Consider the following 21370-nt stretch of genomic DNA (forward strand, 5'->3'; position numbering starts at 1 on the left):
TAGTCCCAGCCGGCGGCAGAGTGGCAGGACCCAGCCCATAGGTGTCAGGGAAGAGTGACTGGGCCTTGGTTTGTGTATGGCGAAGCCCCAGACCCTGGGTAGTAGCTTTAAGGCCCATTACCGGACGCCAGCAGGAGCGACCTCGTGGCCGCCCGGGCATCTGGTAGGAGAGGGCCGGCCCAGGCCATCTGGTTATTTGGCTGAGCCTGATCGGCCATCTGGTCAGGGCTTCTTTTACATCGGGTCGTGGTCAATCACTTTCTCTTCCTCCCTTTCGGTCAGTGTCTCACACTCTATCTTGAGGTGTCCCGCAGGGTTCCACCCGGTGCCTAGTCTTTTTAACATCTACGTTCAGCCGCTAGTTGCCCTCATCCGCACTCACAGCTTCAGGTGCTATGCCTATGCTGATGACACTCAGATCCTGGTGCAGTTGGACCTTGACCAGGCTGAAATGTTGAAGCTGTGCGAGTGCCCGTTAGCCGTGAAGGGTTAGATGGATGGCAACTGGCTTAAACTGAAAATGGATAAGACTGAGGTGATGGTGGTGGGTTCTCCTTCTAGGTTTTCTCTTAGGACTTCCTTTTATTGGTCGCCTGTTTGGGGGGGGGGGGGTCACCCCCCACACCGGTGGCCTTTCTGAAGAATGTAGGTGGCTCCCTCTCCTAATAACTGTCTAAGGCAGCTCTCAGGCTCTCACTAAAACTTCTGCAGAAGATATTGCCTTACCTACCAGGAGCCCTACACCCCCAGGTTGTAGCCTCATTAATTACTAGTGGGATCGACTTTTGTAACACCCTCTATCTGGCTCAGCCGAAGGAACGTCTGCAGAACATGGCAGCAAGGGTGGATACAGGGTCTGCCTATGGAGCCCATATCACCCTGGTGTTCAGTGTACTCCATTGGCTTCCTGTGACAGATAGGATTAAGTCTAAGACCCTTTGCCTAGTTCACCGGGCCCATTACCATCTTGGCCACGAGTTCTTAAAGGACAAATTGACTCCCTACTTTCCCTCTTGGGCGCTGAGCTCCGAAAACTGCAATTCTTGTTATCCTGAAAACCCGGCGAGCCCGGATGGGTGGCCTTGCTTTTTCGGTGCAGCAGGTAAACTCTGGAACATCAATTTGCCCTCATAAATTCGGAAGGTCAGGATTCTTCACGTCTGCCATTCCCTTAAAACTCTTCTTTTCTGGATAGGTGGGAAGACTCCCTACTGCTGTGTTCCTAGCACCAAGGTACCTTCATTGTGCATGTGCGCTTTACAAATGTGATTAACATAACAGCAGCTGGTCCGACTGTCACCTACATTTGTCTCCGGCCGAATTCCGTAAGCCCCACAACTGCCAATGGGAAGTGTCTTCCTGAGGGGTGGCTGCGTGGTGCAGGTATTGGACGCCTCCTCTGCACATGTACAGCTGCCCCACGAAGGTAGCAGCACGATCCCCTACGGGGTGTTCCAGTGCCGGTGGTGCCCAAACAGCCTGAGTGCAGTGCGAGGCTTAAGTGAACGCAGAAGCTGAGGCCCAGGCGGCATCTGGGCTCCGGTGGGATTCCCAGTGGAAGAAGCTAGAAGGGCTCCGTGAGGTGGTCCAGTACACCCCACCCCCTTGGTTGGCAGCCCAGAGCCCAGGCCTTCACCGACCCAACACAAAGGGCCAGCGCAGAATGCAATTCCCACCAAACCCAGCAGCTGGACGCATGGCCAAGGCAGTCAGAGCGAGTCCTGGCTGGGACGCCCCAAGGCAGACTGGGCGTTCCAGGACTGCAGCCCGCAAGAACAGATCCCTGGGGCGCCAGCCTCTGATGCATGGTTGCGGCCCCTGTTAGGCAAAGTTTGTATGCAGTACCCTCTGGGACCACTACACACAACTAGGAATACAGGTGTAAGCAAAACCAACCTTTGGTATAGGTCTGTACTACACAGTTTTTGGAAGCGAGCTGAGCAGCTAGGCTTCTCTCAAGAGGGAATGTGAGCTTGTAAGGGTGTTACACAGAGGTCTATAATTACAAGTATTCAGATAGACACTTATACTCAAGGTTTCTTGGTAAAACACTTATTAATTTATTACACAATCATGTATAAAGCATTCACTACATGAGGCAACCAATATCACACGAAAATAATACCACAGTACTGATTACTAAACAGTTAAACTCCCTTGAAGTAGGAGCAAAATAGCATGGAAGTATGAGCAAAAAGGCATAAGTTAATAAAACGAATATTACAGTTACTCTAAAACAGTGCAAATACTTTGAGTTCACCAAAGGAGTTGATTCAATGCAATAGGTAGGCCAAAGTAAATGGGCTAGTGTCTTGTATAAGTAAAAACGGTTCTGGTATTTAAAACGGAAAAGTCTTTGCCATAGTTCTTAGAAGTAGTTCACAGAAGAAAGGTTTGTATGTCGGGTCACAAGCTGACTAGACCTGCAAGTTGCCAAAGTTGTACGCTCTTTCGCAGTGAGAGGCGAGTTCTCTGTTGGGCTTTCACATTACCTTATATTAAAGAAAAAGATGCAGCTGAAGACTTCTGTTCCTGGCAGTTCCTGCAGATCTTGCTGTTCCTGAGCCTCATTCGTGGGGACAAAAGGGAATACGTCGGGGGACTCCTGCACTGCACAGGGACTGGTCGCAAAGCTGGCAAATTAGAAAATCATCGATTCCGGTTGCTGTTCTTCAAGCACACAAGCTGGTGTCCTTCCCGTTGGTTAATCCTAACCAGCTCCGAGAATGGTATCCAGGTGGGTTACGAGTTGATTGGTCCTGGTCCTACCAACTCAAAGGAAGAAGTCGTCCTTGAAGGGCTTCTCTGACGAGGTGAACTTAGCAGTTTGGACCTGCAGCAGGGCTCCACCGGGCAAACCAAACGTCTAGTAGTTGCCGTAGCCGTCCTCTTCCAGCTCGTCTTTGGTTCTTTCGTTCCAGTGGTCGACTCTGCTTCCAGTTCAAGCCACTCGCCTTTTAAACAGTTTTCTCCCACTGAGAGTGCTGTGTGATACATATGAAACGATTATGCCTATGGAGTTATCTAAAACCCCATAATCAAAGAACACAAGAGTAAAACACACATCAACATACATGGGAGAGTGGGGAAAAAAGGCTCACAACTCTCTCTAGGTAAAAAAAGCAAGTCCTCAAAATCCAGCAAAGTTGCTGGGGTCTATAAGGGGAAGGGAATTAGCACATTTATGAGAATTCTCCCCAACAGCCCCTCATCTCAGCGCCAGTCCTCACCTCGGAACTCACCAGAGGGCAAAGCTCAAAGGTGTTGAGGAGAGAGCACCAGTCTAGTCCCTTGGGCACCAGCCTGCCATGCAGTGCGGCGCCCCCCCCCCCTTAACCCAGCGCCAGTCCCTGCACAGCCCGGCGGGGGTCCCAGACTGAAGGGCTAAACTCCACCGACATGGTCATTAAACTGGCGAGGGGATCCACGTTCTAGCCGACTGGCTTGCCCAGCATACGATTTCTTACTATGACTATTTTGCACCCTGTCTTACAGTCAGCAAAATGGTATGAATTCATTATTCAAGCTTACATGATATTATTTGGACATGAACACTTAAACCTAACATAAGACTAAAAGCAAACTTAGAAGCTCAGTAGTAACTGTTTCTACTTCTTCAACTGGTGACCGGATTTTCATGTATTTATCTAACGATTTCATGAGGGCTATCATAAAGAGATCAAATTGACCAGCAAGTGAGATGGGAGGAAAAATTGTTTTGTTTTCTTTTTTATTTATGCAGCACAGTGCACTACACTTTGTGGATTGGTGGCGAGTGTAAAATATGTCAATTAGGCTACATGTAAAAAGTTACACCGTTAAATAGCATATTTTTTCACATCTTCCCGTAAGGGCTCCACTGTTTTTTTGCATTTTAGACTAATGTAAATCACCTAGCCAGACTTTGCTTGTTCAACATCTTCAAATCTATATGGAGCAAGACAATTAATACAAGTGTATGCCCTCTGTGACTCGGACTACTTTACACATTTCTTTTTTTAAATAATCGCAAACCATAGATACAGGCATAAATATTGCATTTACATGTTTTGCAACATCCAACTAATAGCACAAACGAATTCTTTCTTAAAATTTCTTTGGTTTATGCTCCATCCCACATTTCATTTTCAGTGCTGTTAAAATGAGTGCGTTACCTTCTTAGCCACATCTCTTTCTTTGCAAGCTAAGTGGACCTTCTTTTCTGCATCAGCAATTCGATTAGTAAATTCTTCCTTTAAAGAAATGATGCTACTGCTTTCCTCCTGAACTCGAAACATTTCACTAAACAAACAATAAGGAATGCCTTAGGTTAACAATCAAAGTATGTTTTCTGGCTAAATGGCAAGACAACAAACGGGGAAAAGGCAACTTTCCTCAAATCTTAGGTGCATTATTTAAAATTAGAAAGATGCTGTGGAATTGCAGTTACGGATATGCTTTCTCCTTTTGGTGTTGGGCTACCCAGATTACCAGGAGGTTGGTTCCCTTCTTTGGTAACACAGACTACCTGAAACAAGCACTGACAACAGGGTGAGATTGTTTCTTTATTGACAGATGTTCCTCAAATAACATAAATAGGACTTGTTAACTTTGGGGATAGAGCATTCATTTGTGGGAAGAAGGGTTATGCAATTGTTTAAAGTGTGACATTTGCTTGTGAAGGAAGGACACTGTACCAGAAAGAAAGTAAACTTAAAAAAGAAAAAAAAAAACACTTTTTTGCCTTCAGGATAAACAAGAACCATTAAGTACCTATGCAAGCGTTAATCATAAAAAGTAAACTCAAAATAACTACCAATAAAATCACAAAAAGCTACTATCGTACCCTAAGTACAGATACAGCAGCCGTGAAATGGCAACTGATTCGACAAAATAAAAATCAGGATATAGGTTCACCTCAGTAACTTGTTCAGGCAGATGAAAGAACAAAATGCACACTAGTGAGGGCCCCATACTGGTCATTTCGGTGTGTGCCTACATACCAGGTACAGCCAACACAGGTGCTTAATGGACCTGCTCCATTGTGTGAGAAACCTGAAGGCGTCTCCCTGACTAGTCCCTGGGGATCTGTCATTCAGGTAGCCAGGACACAGCCATCACTATTGGATCCAGTTCCTGGGGGTGGACCAGTGCGGGAGGATCACCTAGATGGGGGTCCTCAGGGAGTGGAAGGGGGACACCGTCGGGTGAGAGCGGTATCCACTTCCTTCTAACACCTTTTCCCCATCCTTTCCTGTGGGATATTTTGAAACTCTGCCCCCCCCCCCATCCCCCTTAAGGGTCAGGCAATTGACAACAACGTTGGACACCTACCGGCCCTTTACCTTCCCCACAGGGATAAAAGGCGGAGCACGGGAACACACTTCTAGCAAGGTCGAACGCACAAGGAGATAGCTACACCAAACCGGCAGTTCAAACGGAGGAGAAGGGCAGCGAGACCTGGAAGGACGACCCTTACCCTTTTCAACACAGACCCGCAAAGCCTCCGAAAAGGGAATTACAAGCCCGGGAAGTGTAGCGGATGTGTGGAGTGACTGATGTCAATGTTGCACGGGGGTCTCCCGCATTGTTAACACAGGCGGGTAGGCACACTGGCTACCGTGGAACCATCCTTGACTCCAGAAGCAAGCCAAGCCAGCAGACCCAACATAAATCGATGAGTCTATGGGAGCTGAGAGCGAGCTGAATAATATTGAGCCCAAGGTTGCAAGCAGCAAAATTAGATGAACGCAAGAACTTGAGAACAAAGAACTTGTGCTGTGTGTTTGAACTTTTGGGGGAAGCCCAGAGAAGGGCCAGCTGCAGAGTGGTCAGGCGCTGCAGGGGTGCTCATTGGAAGGACTCGCGCTGGCCCCTTTAGCGTTGAAACTGCAAGTAGCAGAAGGCCCTTGGAAAGGGCAGCGTGAGATGTCGGTGTGGTGCTACAAGGGTCACATCAAATCCCTTGTACATTCGAAAGTCTCTGACCCTTTGCCAAGAGAAAGCTAAGGGCAGTGAATCCTGCATCGTGAGAACGTAAAGTGAACTGTATGTTTGGCAAATGTGAAACCTGGTTTGAGGGATGCCTGTGAGTTGGGGTGAAGAGTAATACACCCATGAACACAAGAGTGAATCTGGCTGAGGGTTGTCAGCGGTAGGAAGTTGCAAGCTGCATTTAAAAGTCGTAGTGAACCCGACGGAGGGAGGCCCAATTTGCAAGAAGGATCCGAGCCCGGCAGAGGGAGCTCCAAGGGGTGAAGAGCAATTGCCCAAGGTACAAGATTATCGAAGGAACTCTTGTTTGTTGTTTTGATACATCTGGCCTTCTAAGGCAGGATACTTTGCAGAGAAGAGCGTTGGCCCGTGAAGATTCCGATTTAGTTGAACTGGAATTGTGAGCCTCGTGAGGTCCAGGAGTGTGCTGTGCTCAGAAGTCCCGCCTTCTCCTGTGCTAAAATGTGGGGAAGTGAGACCAAGCCATACCATCCTGACTCATTTTGTGAACACTTCTTTATTTTCTGGTGAACATTATCCCACAACTTAGTGGTAAGGATTGGCAACTACAATGATGATAAAGATCATCAAGCCCCCATCACAGAATAGTTGCCCGCATTCCGTGTTGTGGTCCAGTCACTTCTCTCCTTCATATTAAGTACGTTAAATACTTCCCAGTTCAATTTGAGCTCTCAGTTAATAGAAAGTTCTGAGTTGCAACCTATGGTGTACCGTGCACCAAACCGGGGACACTATAGTGATCAATCTGGGGTATTCGGTACCCAACCCGACAGCTCCCTGCAATAGTCCACCCCTTGTACTATACCAATCAGTGGCAGATTCGATTTGTGAAGAACAATAGTATGCTAGTATTATGTGACAATGCCCCCATAGGATCTTCAAGGTGGCAAATGCAATTCGTAGGACATTTCTCACCCATTTGAGTGACTTTACAATACTATCAAGTTCTTTAAAAATGTTCCTTGGGGGTGGCATGGGCATACATTGCAACGAGTAAAGCATTCTGGAAACAGGGATCATTTTACTAACTGATATCCGTCCAATGATCGAGGTAATTAATTCAAAAAGCCCAGAGATTCCTGCACCCCTTCTTCCTTGTTAGAAAGGTTTTCCCTAATGAAAGAATCATCTGATTATGGTGATAACCATTCCACCCACACTGAATTCTCAATTGTAGCCCCCTCCAATCTTCCCAGGTGCCAAGAGGCAACATGCAGGGCGTATGCGAGTAAACAGACAACTCAGCGGAAATTCCATACTGCTCAATCGCCAGCAGCATTTCATGCACGTATCAGGGGGGCGGGGGGCATGGGACGTATGGAGGAATGGGGACTAAGGACTAAGAGTACATTAGTCACTACGGTGTGTAACTTATAATTACTCTTACGTCCCGTCCCCTTTCCTCCATACTGCATGGGCGATTACAACTGTGTGTAGCCCCAGGGTGGAGAGGAGACCCTCCTTAAGCAAAACAGGTTTCTAAGAACCGCCTGTCTGAAAGTTGCGTCTGATCTAGAGCCAGTATCCAAACAGTAGAGCTTGCAGAAAGCCGAAGGGGTGGCCCATGTGGCCGCCCTGCTTATGACTTGCCAGGGGACATGCCGCTGCAATGCGATGGGCGCTGCCTTGGCTCTGACTGTGTGGGCATGCATGTTGGCCGGCAGTGGCGTATGCTGTCCCTTGTAAGCTTCTTTGATGGCTGAGACCAACCAACAGGCTATGGAGGCCTTGGATGCCGGATATCCAGGTCTTGATCTGCCGAAGGTGACGAAAAGTGCGTCCGACTTGCGGAAGACCTTGGTCCTTTCCAAGTAGAATTTCAGGGCACGCCTGACATCCAGGCACAGCAAAACTCTCTTTGCCTCGTCATTGGCCTGAGCAAAAAACATAAGCAGCACTATTTCTTTGTTTAGATGGAATGCTGAAGGCACCATAGGTAGGAATTCTGGGTGTGTCCGCAGGACTACTTTATCTCTGTGAAACGTAGTGTAGGGCTTTGAGGCGACCAGCGCCTGGATTTCGCTAATCCTAGGAGCCGAGGTGAGGCCGACTAGCAAGGCCGTCTTAATGGTGATCAGCCTGATGTCTGCGAACGCCATTGGCTCAAATGGTTTGTGCGCCAGGGCACCCAACACTATATTGAGGTGCAGTGTGGCCTCTTGATGGGCGGGTGAGTCCAGTCAGATGCTTCTTGACAATAGGGTTGGAAGAGGAGAAGACCTCCTCCTCTGAGTTCCTGTAGGCCCCAATGGCTGCCAAGTAAGTGCAGCAAGTGTCCACCTGCACGCCTGAGTGGGCGAGGTGCATCGAGAAGGAGAGCACATTGTCCAATGTACATGCAAGAGGGTTGATATCCTTCGAGTGTGCCCAGTGGCAGAACTTGGTCCACTTGCTCTTATACTGGGCCCTGGTAGCTCCACTCCTAGCGCCCTATATGATCTCTAGATTACCCTGGGACAAGCTGAGGTGTACTAGTGTGACCTGCTCAGTAGCCACGCTGTGAGTGCTAGTTTCTGTGGCGCGGGGTGAATGACCCTGCACCCCTGCTGCGCCAGAGGTTGTGCTGGGCCCATCAGAAGGCGAACGGGAGGTCTCTCCGAGAGGCTTACCAGCTCAGAAAACCATGGCCTAGCTGGCCACCATGGAGCTATAAGAATGACGCTGAGTTTGTGAGACTCCTTAATCTTGCACATCACCCTGTGTATCAGTGGCGTGGGTGGGAAGGTGTATGCTGCCCTGCCGTTCCACTGAATCTGAAATAAGTTGCCCAGGGAGCCAGGGCCCTGTCCCTGCCCGGAGGCAAACTGTTGGCACTTCCTGTTGTCCCAGGAGGCAAAGTGGTCCACCTGGGGGTGCCCCCCATCTGCTGAAGATCTACTGCAGTATGAGGTCGTTTAGCTGACACTTGTAATTGTCTGCTCCCAGTCTGCTGAGCCTGTCCGCCACCAGGTTGGACTGCCCCGGATGTTGTTCTCCAGGGCCCATTCCCTTACATTCTGCACAGTTGAGGGGACCTGGTACCTCCCTGCTTGTTGACATAGAACATGTTGGTCAAGTTGTCTGTCTGAATGAGGAGGACCTTGGCCACGATCACCGGAAGGAATGCTCTGAGCGCTAGCCAGATCGCCTTCAGTTCCAGCCAATTTAAGTGGTACTCCTGCCGGTTACAGGTGCCATGGACGCAATGGTCATCCCGAGAGAGAGGAGTCCGTAGTGATGGTGACCTGCGGGGTAGTTTGCCGGAAGGGCTTGCCCGTCCGCGGGTTACAGTCCCTGCACCACCATCTCAGGTCCGGGTGAAGAGAAGGAGGAACGATGATCATCTCCGCCTGAGTGTCCCGTTCCTGGTTCCATGATGCAGCGAAGTGCAGCTGTATCCTCCTCATCCTGAGTCTCGTATGGGGGATGGCCAATAGGACCGCTGCCATGAGACCCAGTAGGTGTTGGTACCACCAGGCCGATGTCACTTCTCTGCTGAGGAAGTATGCAGTGGCCCTCTTGATGGCCGTGATCTTGTCCTCCGAAGGAAACACTCTCTGGGAGCCTGTGTCCCAGATGAGCACCAATAAGGTCAGAATCTGTGTAGGGTGCAGCTACGACTTCTTGAGATTGAGCGAAAAGCCCAGATCGTGAAGTGTGTTCATGAGGGCATGAGAGGTGCGGTGCATCACTTCCGGAGATGAAGCCCTGATGAGCCAGTCGTCGAGGCACAGACAGATGTGGTGGCCCTGAGCAGGGGCGCCACTGCATTCATCAGTCTGGTAAAGACCCTACAGGCCGGGTTGAGGCCAAATGGAAGCACCTTGTATTGGAAATGGTAGCCCATGATCCTGAATTGTAGAACAGAACGATGAGGCTGCCAAATTGGGACGTGCAAGTACGCGTCCTTCAGATCCAAGGAGCACATCCAGTCTCGCCTGCACAATGTCTCTGCTATTAAAGCTGGCATAACCATCTTGAATTTTTGTAGAGGTAGGGAGAGGTTGAGGGTGGAAAGGTCCAGCACAACTCTCAGGCCTGCCAGCTTCTTTTTCTGAATGGCGAAAATCCTGGAGTAGAAGCCCAAGCCTCGCTGGGAGGCTGGGACTTCCTTCACTGCTTGGCTCTCGACGAGACGAGCAAACGGATCTCCACCAAAAGAGTTGCTGTCCCAACCTGCAGGAGTGGAGGGGAAGAGGAAGGAGAGGGAGGAGAGGCTGAGATGGGTAGGCGGGACCCCCTGGATACTACCAAGAGGATCCAGGGGTCCGCAAAATTCTGGGCCCCACCCCCCACTGGAAACACGTGGACCCGGAGGGCAGTTTCATGCCATCTTTCCCTCTGAGGCCGTCGCGGAGGAGGGTGACTGGAAAAAGAACTTACACCACCCTCCCCCCTCTTTTGATGTTTGCGCCGATGTTGGGTTGGCGAATGGTCAGGCTGCCTGGACCTCCGCTCTTGGAAGCCGCTTAATCCTCCGTATGTACGCCCTTTGTCAGAGCGCTGCTGTGACTAGGTGTACGTTTTGTGCATGGTCTTTGTAAGGATGGATAAAGACTTGGCTGTTTGCGAGCTGTTTTTCTTTTTGTCTAGCTCCTCATCCGTGGTGGAGTGGACATCCGGGTTGAATTTAGTAGCACAGAGCCAGACTGTTCTTCTCATGTCAGTTGCAATGCAGATGGCCCCTCCAGAGGTGTCAATGTGGGCCACGGTGGACTCCATGTCTTGTGCCACCATCTTGGCCTCTGCCAGTCCCGCCTTGAATCGTGATTGGCTCTGCGCCAGAAGCTCTGGGAGGAAATCGGCAATTTCCCGCCAAAGCCTCTGGTTAACGGCTGCCAAAATGGCATCCACTTTGGCTTGACAAAGATGCAGGGACGCTTTGGAATAAAGCTTCTTCCTGTTCGCCTCCAAGATCTTGTCCTCCTTGCCTAGTGCTAGGCAGAATCCTGTACAGTTCCCTTAGGGAGCACTACAGAAGATTAGGACTACAGGTGAGAGCAATAAATCCCCTTTGGTATCAGTGTGTACCACAAAGAATTAGTTGGTAGCTGTGGCTGAGCAGTCAGACTTATCTCAAGAGGGAGATGAGCAGTATTCAGGGTTTACACAACAGGGCTACAGTACTATGGCACAAGGAAACACTGACCAAAGCTTGTAGTAAAAAGTATATATATATATATATATATATATATATATTACACTTCTAGTTAAACACATTTATCACAGTTATTAAGCAAGTTAAATTCAGTCAAGAAAAGTATACGCAACTCCCTAGTTAAATTGTAGGTAAGTTTGAGCAAGAGTGAAAACTGAGCATAATAACAGTGAAAACCAAACACAAATGGCACTCTGACAATTTCTCACAAGGGAGGGAAAGCACAAGTTATCTAGAAATATCTTCTTACACACCCTAGCAACACTAAGTTTGTGAATAAGTTTAGGCAAGGCAGTACTTTAGCATAAAGAATACTGAAATGAAAACCGAGCAAAATGGCACTTTTTTTATTTATTTTTTATTTTGATAAAGCTGAATAATTTCAACTTTTCAAAAAGAGAAAAGAAAAGAAAAGGAAAGGCATAATGAAAACAGTAAATAGCAACAAACTAAAATCAGCAAGTACAAAATACATGCATATAATTGTACATCGATTCTTCTCTAAAAATTGCAATTTTAGCAGCATAAAAATTACGAAGCAGTTGATAAACAAATCTGGCTCGTAGCTTATTTGGTTCGACATTACTTAGTTAAGGTAGGTAGAATTGCATCCAAAAATTGCACTAATGATTTAATTGTAGAAAATTTCATATCAGCACATACTGCTTCCCAAATTTGTGTGCCGTTTTTTTGGCTATAAAAATTCATTAAATTTGTAAAGAACTTGGACCGTTGATCATGCAAGCCACTACAAGAAATGATCAAATGTTGTAATGGCACTTCACAGGTTATAAAAGTGGGAAGGAAAAGGTGGTTATAAAAAGTAGGTGCACCAACACAGTTTTAGTTGAGAAGCAATCTAGAGAAGGCAGTTCTAACAAATTTAGCCAGAGTCAATAGGCCTGTGCCAGAGTCAGTGGTACAGGGCAAGGGCCCCGGAGCAAATGTTCTTGTAGCTGCAGTCAATTCTTTGGTTAATGATTTGAAAAGGTGGATGCAGAAGGTGAAAGACGATGTTAAGAGAGAGGGGCAGCCAACCCAACAGATAGGTAAAGGATTTAAAACACCTTTAGCACTACCACGCAGAATGGGCGGCTTGGCGGAATAATGTACCTTTAAAATGAAGAAGTGGCTCCTGCGGTGGCGGTTGTTCCTGGTAGTTTCTGCAGTTCGGGGAATCCAGCAGAGGAAGAGAGGCTCTCGTCGTGGAGCAAGGTTCGAGTTACTGCACTACCCAGGGATGAAACCAGCCGCGGTGCTGCCCGACGAATAAAAGGTATGCTCCTTTAAATCGCGGTCTGGGTGGACTGGTGCCTGGCTATCTGGTCTCCGAGGACAGGGTACTGGCGATTCGACCAGAGCAGGTCCAGGAAGGTGATTGGCAAACTGGTTGGCCCCACCAGCTCAAGGGAAGAAGGCTCTTGCAGATGAAGATCTTCTCTCGTTGTGTGGAGAAAAGTGGTGAGACGCTGCAGCCGGGATTCACCGGTGGTTCAGTCATTGCAGATGTCTTTGGCTTCTCTCCTCTTCAGCTTCTTAGTTCCAGTGGCGACGTCTTGACTTTCCAGTCCTCAGGACCCTGCTTTTATACAAAAAGATCCCCATTCATACAGCCTAGCAGTCACACACACAGTGGAGTGGTCATCTTGGCGGGAGACCCTCCAGCCTATCAGGATAGAGTGCGACATGGGTTGCTGAGGCAACCCTGTCCAGGGGTCCTACTCCCCCTCCCACACAATGGACCCACCCCAGACTCAGTGGTGCCGAAAGGAGGGCCTCTTGGCAGAAGCCTACCAAAAGGACGAACAAAGGATCCCCGACCTGGGTTAGGAGTTTAGAGAAAGACACGAGAAAGAAGTTATATTAAAGTTCTGGCAAATAAAACCTAAAGGAGTAAAGTTAATATTAAAATACACCGGCGGTATGTTAGAGGCTGTCGGAAAACGTGGTAGCCTCGAACAATGGTAAAATCCCATAGGAAAATATTTGCGGATGAATATTTACGGTAGTAATCACTGCCACCAGCCAGAAACATTTGAGAGGGACTGTACGGTACCCTCTCAAAAATGAACATAAAGGAAAAACTATTACCCCTTCCCAGTACCTCCATAGTAAGATGGGTTGTACTGGTTTAGTTCACAAAAATCGACTAGTAAAGTCAATGGGGACTTTACATGCCCTGTGAGACGGTAGTCAGTCCCAGAGTATGGAGTCTATGTTTGGGGGTCGCTACGACACCCCTGTGTCACTGCACGGAGGGTACTGTGTAACACATGTGAATAAAGATGGTTCCTATAGAGGTGAGAAAAACCCCATAGACATTAAACACAAAAATAGCCTAGAACACACACAGAAAAAATGCCTAAGAGTGGGAAAAAGAGTCTCACTCTTAGCAGGAGAAAAAAATCAAACCCTTCAAATCCAGCAAAGCTGCTGGGTGACTCTATAGGTAAGGGAAATTAGCCATAGAATGAGAATTCTCCCTAACACCTAGCAGTGCCGCAGAGGAAGAGGCCGACGACGACTGAGGCTTGGAGTATAGTGATGCTATCAGCCCACCCTTAGCCGCACTCTTCGGTGATCGTTGCAGCAAGAGTGTATCCCCCTCCATCTGCCTGTACTTGGTGTCCAGGCGTCGAATGATCGGCTGGACCGAGTGGGGCTTGAGACAGCCCTTTTTGGCCAAGGCGACTACGTCCTTCTGCATCGGGATCCCTGTTCTCGCTGCAGGGCGTAGTGTGAGGACTTCGGTGAGGACCCCCTCTGATGGCTGAAACCAAAAATGCACTGGTTACCTGGCCACACTCTGATCTCTGGCCCAGTTCTCGCCCTCCACAACCCCCCCGCCCCAAGTTGCTTACCTGCACTGCCTTTCTGGCAACCCTCGCACTTGGGGACTGTCTCTGTACCCCTACAGTCCCCCTACAAGCACACTTCACACCCATTGTCTGAACTTACCCTTGCACTTGCCACCTGTTGGCCGTACTTTACCTACTGTTATTTATTCTATTATCCCATATACCGCACTCAACCCCCTCCTCACCCCCCTGCCACACTTTCCCCCCCCCCTTCCCATGCACTTGCGCGATCTGAATGACACCTGGAATAGTAGGATTGTTGTCTGTTTTCCCTCTGTTCCCCCTCCCTTGCCTCGTCACACCCTTGAAACACTGTATAGGCGCGTTACAAATGCCATTTCATATATCATATGGTTGCTCGACCTCAGGTTGACGAAGGCCCAAGTACTCTGCCAGCCCTGCAAGACTTTCATGGAAGGCCTTGGCTGATGTTGGTGTTTTGGGGTCCACCTCATCTGTGTCCACCTGAGGGTCTGGTTGGTCCGGCACCGGTGGAGGAGTGCTGGGAGCCAAGGGTTGGGGCGTGGAGACTGGAGCCGGAGGCTGCAGCGGAGGCTGGTACGGAACCGCCTGCACTATCGGTTGAGGGGCTGGAGCGGGTGGCGGAGGCTGAACAGGGGTGCCTGCACTGGGGCCTGCGGTGCTGGAGCCATTGGCGGGAGCACACCTCTGATGGCGTCCCTGAGGATGACGCCCATCCGAGGAGATTTCATGAGTCAGAGGAACCTTTAAAAAGTCTGTCCTCACAGGCCGGAGGGGTGGTAGGCGATATTGATGGGGTAGCGGGTGGCTGCTGGAGCCGTTGCATACCCTACCCATACGGATGCAGCGGAACCCTGCCCAGCGCAAATGAAGGGTGGGCTGTAGGCCACATACCTGGTTGTCACACGTTCATCCACCTGCTCCCTGCCTTGGTGCGATATCGGGCGGATGTCAGAAATGTCTGGCACAGCAGCCATTTTGTCGAGCTGCCTTCCACGTGCCTGCGTCGTGTTGCTTGGCTCACTGGGCCCAGCCCCGTCCAGGACTCTTGAGTGTGGATCATATGGCCTACACTGTTCCTCAGGTCGAGACCTGATGGGCATTACGCCCTCGGCGGATTTGCCGGCAGAACTGCATACAGGCACCCCCTCAGACATGTTGCCGGTATTAGGGCGTGGCCCCTCTGGTGAAGACCCGGTAAAAGAATCTTCCTGTCCGTCAGCACCGTCACCGGGAGAATCAACTGACGCCTCGGCCTGCCGGCCGGTAGCTGATTTAGCCTCGGTACTCGTGCTGGCATGAGAACCTGAGCAGTTCCTCCCACGCGGGCGGGTCCCTGGAAAGGAGTGTCCCTTGCGGGGTGCATTGGAAAGAGTGGCCCTACCATGGGCCTGGATCGATGATTGATGAGCTCCCTCCACCTGGCAAGTCTGTTCTTCAGAGACCTCAATGAAAGTGCGTTACACGTAGTACAAGCTTGCCACCCGATGGTCTGGGCCAAGGCAACATAGGCAGAGGGCATGGGGGTGTGAAATTGGAAAGAGTCCGTCACAGGATGGACACCTGCTGAACCCTGTAGAAGTTGACATGCGCCGCGGAGAAGCGTGACGCCTGAGGGCAGAGTACCTGAATGATCATAAGACAAAAAGACAGAAGAAAAGAAGTATCAGCACGTGGAATTAGATGGCCGAAGCCAAACCCAGGAGCGCCGTCGAATTCGGCCCGTTCCCGTCGACGCGGAAAAGGGGGTGAGGTGTGGCACCAGAGGGCGGAGTCGGGGCAGTGCATGCTCCCAGGGCCACACCCCCATGCGCTTCTAAATTTAAAGGGGAAGAAGGTTTTTGTCTGGTGAAAAGGGTTCCGTCTGCTGTCCTTTGGAAGGGACGCCCATGCAGTATGGAGGAAAGGGGACGGGACGTAAGAGTAGGATAGTGTAAACTACTCCCATCGTGAAATGCCTTGCGTTGAAATCAGCTTCCCCTTGTTGGAGGGGCCGAAAGCTACCAAGAGATGCCCTGAGAATCATAGTCCAGTCCAGATAGAACTTCAAAGCCCTCTTGACAGCCAAGGAATGCAATGCCTTCTCTGCTTGGTCGGCAAGGATATCGTAGCATTTTTGGGAATGTTCGACAGAATCTTAGGAATAAAATGGGGATACGCAGAGAGGAGAACCCATGTCCTTCATGAAACGCAGGTATGGAGGGTCAATGACCAGAGCCTGCAGTTCCGAAACCCTCCGGTCAGATGTAATAGCCACAAGAAAAAACAACCTTTCACGCGAGAAGCTTTACGGCAGCCGTTGACATAGGCTCAAACAGTGGTTTCATGAGGGCCGCAAGCACTAAATTGAGACTCCAGAACGGAGAACAAATTTTCATCTGGGGGGAAAAGTCCTGAAAAGGCCCTTGAGGAAATGTTTAATCAATCTGTCACTGAACAGAGGCGTAGCGTTTCGCTGCCGCGTGAACCTAGAGATGGCTGCCAAGTGGACCTTGATAGATGACAATGCCAGACCCCCCACTTCATTCGCCAGCATCAGAAGGTAAGGCAGGAGTTGTGGAGGCAAAACCTGAAATGGCTGCAAGTTCGGCTGCTGAGAACACCAGGAACAGAAACTTTTCCACTCACAAGCGTATGACACATTGGTAGAGGGCGCCCTCACCGCAGCCAAGATGCAGCGATATTCCTGAGGAATCTTCAGACTTCCGAATTCAGAGTGGTCAGGAGCCACGCTGCTAGGTTGAGGGAGCCTGGATCGCGATGCCACACCATCCCCTTGTTCTATGAAAGATGTTTCGGCTCTGAACCCAGGTGAAGAGGGTCGTCCCTTGCTAGGTTAAGGTTTGAGAACCAGATCTGTCTGGGCCAGAATAGGGCCACCAGGATGATCTTGCATGGGACCTTGCGAATCATCTGAATCGTCTTCCTGATCAACGGAAACAGAGGAAAAGCATAGGTGAACAAGCCCGTCCACGGGAATGCGAATGCGCCCCCATTGGAGTCTGGATGAGAAACACTGCTGGCAAAGAGATTGTTCTTGGGGTTGGCGAACAAGTCCAGAGAGGGATTCCCCCATTTTCCAAAAATCCTCGCCACCTGGTCGTCCTTCAGCCGCCATTCGTGCATCTGAGCAGACTCCCTGCTGAGGGCATCCACCTGAACGTTTTAGCTCCCTGACAGGTAGAAAACCAGGAGCTGAACCCTGTGTGCTATGGCCCAGTGCCAGATGACCTGAGCCTCCTGGGACAGGAGCCGCAATGTTGTGCCCCCTGTTGGCGTAGATAGAACATAGTTGTGGTGTTGTGGGTGAGAATCCGAACCACTGAGTCCTGAATGATGGGAAGAAAAGATTTCAGCGCCCAGTGAACCGCCCTCAACTCCAGAACGTTTATATGCAAATCAACCACTGTGCAGGACCACACGCCTTTCACTTGGAACTGGTTCAGGAGAGCACCCCATCCGCTCTGGGAGGCATCGGTCACGATCGTATAACAAAAATCTGTTTCAACCAGGGGAATACCCCGTACAATGTTGCCGGATTCAGTCCACCACTGCAAGGCATTCGCCAGAGACCAAGAGATGACCACCTTGTCTGACCAGGACCCGTGGGTCTCTGACCACCTTAAAGCGAGAAACTCCTGCACAGGTCGCATGAAAAGACGACAATTCGGGATGAGTGGGATGCGGGACTCCATGGTGCCGAGAAGAGACATGTACACTCGGACCGTGACTGAAGTGCCCGGTACCAACAAGCCCGCCAGAGACAACTTCTCTATCCTTTCCTGTGACTGCTTGACTTGATTGAGCGTTGTTTGGAAATGAGCCCGAGAAAAACCAAATCCCTTGAGGGCGTCAGACAGGATTGGCCAAAGTTGCCTGCAAAGCCCAGACGCTGTAACAGGAACATAGCTGCGTTGAGCGATTCCGACGTCCGTCGATGAGCCACCCCATGACCAACCAGTCGTCCAGGTACAGATAAACACGGATTCCTTGTCTGCGGAGGTATGCTGCCATCGGAGCCAGAAACTTGGTGAAAGTCCTGGGAGCTGACTTTAGGCCAAAAGGGAAGAACCTGAAACTGTTAATGTTTGTCGCCAACCATGAACCGTAGAAACTTGTTATGCCCAGGGTGCAGGGGGATGTGAAAATATGTATCCTCGAGATCCAATGATGCCAGAAATTCCCCTGGCTGAACCTTCCGAATTATGTCTTTCAACGTTAGCATCCTGAACTTTTGGCGTTTTACATTTCTGTTGAGCGGCCGCAGGTCCAGAATGCGGCACCATTTTCCAATCGGATTCTTGATGTCAAAGAACCGGGAGTATATTCCTCTTTCTCTTTCCGTCGCCGGGACCCTCTCGATAGCCGCCTTTTGCAGCATCAGACGCACCTCCTGACGTAAGACCTGCAGGTGTGGCTGAGTTCTTTACCAGTAGAATAGTGAGTTGCAGACGTCTGAACTCCAACAAGTGGCGTATTGGACTGCATCGAGCACCCATCTGTCCATTGTGATCAAACGTCACTCGTCGAGGTGGTGCGCCACCCTCCCTCCTAGTCGACTGCACTTGTGGCCGTCATTGTTGAGGTTTGAGAGGAGGAGGAGAAGGAGGTGGAGGTGGATCCCCTCTTACGCTGACCCCGATACTCCTTGCTCCGCTGTGCAGAATGGAACGACCGTCGGAAACCCTGGGAGAAATAGGTTGATCTACCATACCCCTTGTCGTGGGAACCCGCAAATATGGCGTTCCCTGAGACCCTGCGAAAGGGGCGGAAAGACAGCCTGCCATGCAGGGCTGTCAGGGACCTCAAAGTATTGGAGTCTTCCTTAATGTTCTTCAGCGTGTCGTCAATCTTCTCTCCAAAAAGATGTTCCCCTTCGCAAGTCATGTCCACCACCTTGTGCTGAACCTCTGGCCAGAAATCAGTCCAGGGAAGCCAGGCCTGTCGCCGTAGAACCATCCCATTATTAATCTGCTTAAAGACACACTCTGCCAGGTCAACCGCAATATTAATACTATGATTGGATGCTTCTTGCCCCTCACGAACCAACCGCATCACCTCCTTCCGCTGCTGCTCAGGCAGGTGGTCCAGCAGAGGAGCCAATCTGTGTCATCTCGCAGTCATATCGCGCCATGTCAGCCAACGAGTTGGCCGCCTTGACCGTAGTAGCATCCAGTTTACAGCCTTCATTTATGGGTGGTAGGGGGGGCGATAGTCATACACTTGTGCTGTGACCAAGCCTTTCTACTTGCAGCAGCCGAAACAACCGACTCTGTCAGGAGTTGGCGCCTTGAACTTCTTCTCCAGGCGGCCTTTGACCGCAGGCTCAGTAAAACGGGTGGTGCATTGTCCGAAGTCCTTCCTGCCACACGTGGTCCAATATGGGGATCGAGAAGACTGCCTTTCGCCTCTTCGCCATATGGTCCAACAAAAAAAAAAGAAACTGTCTTCTTCTCCTCCTCCGGGATGAGGCCAAACTCATGACAGGCCTTCGCCATCATGGCATGAAAACCTCCAATATCATCTGGCGGAGATGGATGGGCCGGGCTACTCTAAGCATCCAGATCCGGATCAGCCATCCCAGGTATCCGCCTGTCGGGGCGACGACAAGACCATTGAGTGTCCTGCGGAACACTGTCCGGCTCAGACTCCACTAGTTCCCCTTCTCCCAGATCCTTTTGAGGCAGTCTGAACGACCTGGGAGACGGCGGGGGAAGCCAGACCGCAGAAAACGTTCTGGGATCAGGCCCTCTACTGCGAGAGGCTGGCCATACATCCTTCTGACGAGGAACAGTAGGTACGTCTTCTAGCAACGGAACAGCTGGCGCCTGAGGCACAGGGAGCCGGGCATCTAACTGGCCCAGAAGCGATTGGAACGTCCCAAGTACCTGCTTCGAGAGTAACAAGTGTGGATTGACCAGAGGATATTGACGTGGACAGAAGAGCAGGCTGCAGACCCAACACCGAAGGATTCAGAAACGGATGTCCTTCCTCCTCCGGATCCGAATCCAACTCATAGGTCGAGGGTGGCTCATGTTGGAGAATATCCATCGGGAGTATGGATGTAAATTCTGCCCCTGACTGCCACGTCGTATCTCTACAAGACGACGGATCCACATCGACCAACAGCTTCACCGTGGATTTCTGCACTTCTACTGTCGCCGTGGTCGTCGACGGAGTCATCAGCAAGGGCGTGGATTGGACCGTTACAAACTGGGTCGGCACCAGCAGGGTCGTTGATGGGGCCAGAGATGTTAACGCTGTTGTCGATGGAGGTTCCCTCGTCGAGGAAGATGTTGTCGGTGGGACCGACGATAACAGACAAGCCGGTGGCATGGTCTTAGGCACCAAACCATCTTTAGACGGAGAAGAGGCCCACTTGGACGAGGACTTGGAACAGTGTTTCGATGACTCATGAGCCGAAGAAGAGTGACACCTGTCCCTGAAAGACGACTTCTTAGTCGGCGAGGAGGACGAATGAGATCTGAACTTCTTGTCCGATGTTGAGGCTTTGTGAGTCAGAACCGCTGGCTTCTGCGGGCGTGAACCTGAGTCCTTTGGTTATCCGCCCTTTGTGCTGCACTACTCGGCAGCTGCCATGCCAGCGCAGACTCATCGCCTCCACCCAAATCCGACCCCGGCCTGGCCTCCACATGTTTCTACTTAGGTGTAACGCTCACCTGATTCCCGTAGAGGCGCCGGTCTTGACTGGGCGTATACCGTATCTGCAAAGGTGATGTGTAACACACGGCTGGCTCTTTGGGCTGGACCTCTGTGCACTGTATGTCTGACTTGAAGGGTAAGATGTCTGCAGATAGAAAATATGGGATTAAGGAACTGGGTTATTGAATGTCTCTCTCTTCTTCCCTTTCTCTTCTCCTGTAGAACCCCAAAGGTTAACGCTCTCACCTTAGGTAAGTGAACGCCGTGCTCTCCATCTGCCTCGGGGCAGGGTGCTGTAACCAGTTTCTTCACTGGATAAGGGGAGCAGGCCTCTTGACTTCAGAGGACTGCTGTCCGTCGTTTACTGCACGAACGGTAAGTTTCGAGTAATTCTAATGTCTTTAAAGTCTTTAGTAATGATGTTTCTTGTTTTGCAGGGTTCCGGCGATGGCGGATGACGGGCTGAAGTGAGTTGAAGATGGAGCCCGTGTGATGAATAGAAGCGCCTGGAACCACGTAAGTAAGCGCTTGTTGCCTGCTTCACGATGCGCTCTAACTGTCTTTTTATTTTGCAGGTACAAGTTCGGAGCGGCTGCAGGGTGCCGGAATACCCACTGGGTTAGATGTGGAAAGGAGTAATGGCACGTGAGTATTAAAGTTCCCCAATGTCTTTAAACGCACCTTGTTTTGTCTTTCAGATGCGGGATGCAGCGCCGAAGGCCTCCGGAGCGTGCGA

At 50.3% G+C, this 21370-nt stretch overlaps 1 protein-coding gene across 2 annotated transcripts in view; it reads right to left on the reverse strand.

The window, feature by feature from the left end:
- Positions 1 to 21370, reverse strand: part of TMF1 (TATA element modulatory factor 1) — a 418170-nt gene that overhangs the window by 263588 nt on the left and 133212 nt on the right. For both annotated transcript variants that reach the window (XM_069643800.1, XM_069643801.1), the window contains exon 4: positions 4155 to 4281. In XM_069643800.1, coding sequence (XP_069499901.1) covers positions 4155 to 4281 — 127 coding nt within the window. The remainder of the gene's footprint in view (positions 1 to 4154; positions 4282 to 21370) is intronic.

Source organism: Ambystoma mexicanum, chromosome 2p, assembly GCF_040938575.1.
Source record: "Ambystoma mexicanum isolate Mex_15411 chromosome 2p, UKY_AmexF1_1, whole genome shotgun sequence".
In the NCBI taxonomy this organism is placed as follows: Eukaryota; Metazoa; Chordata; class Amphibia; order Caudata; family Ambystomatidae; genus Ambystoma; species Ambystoma mexicanum.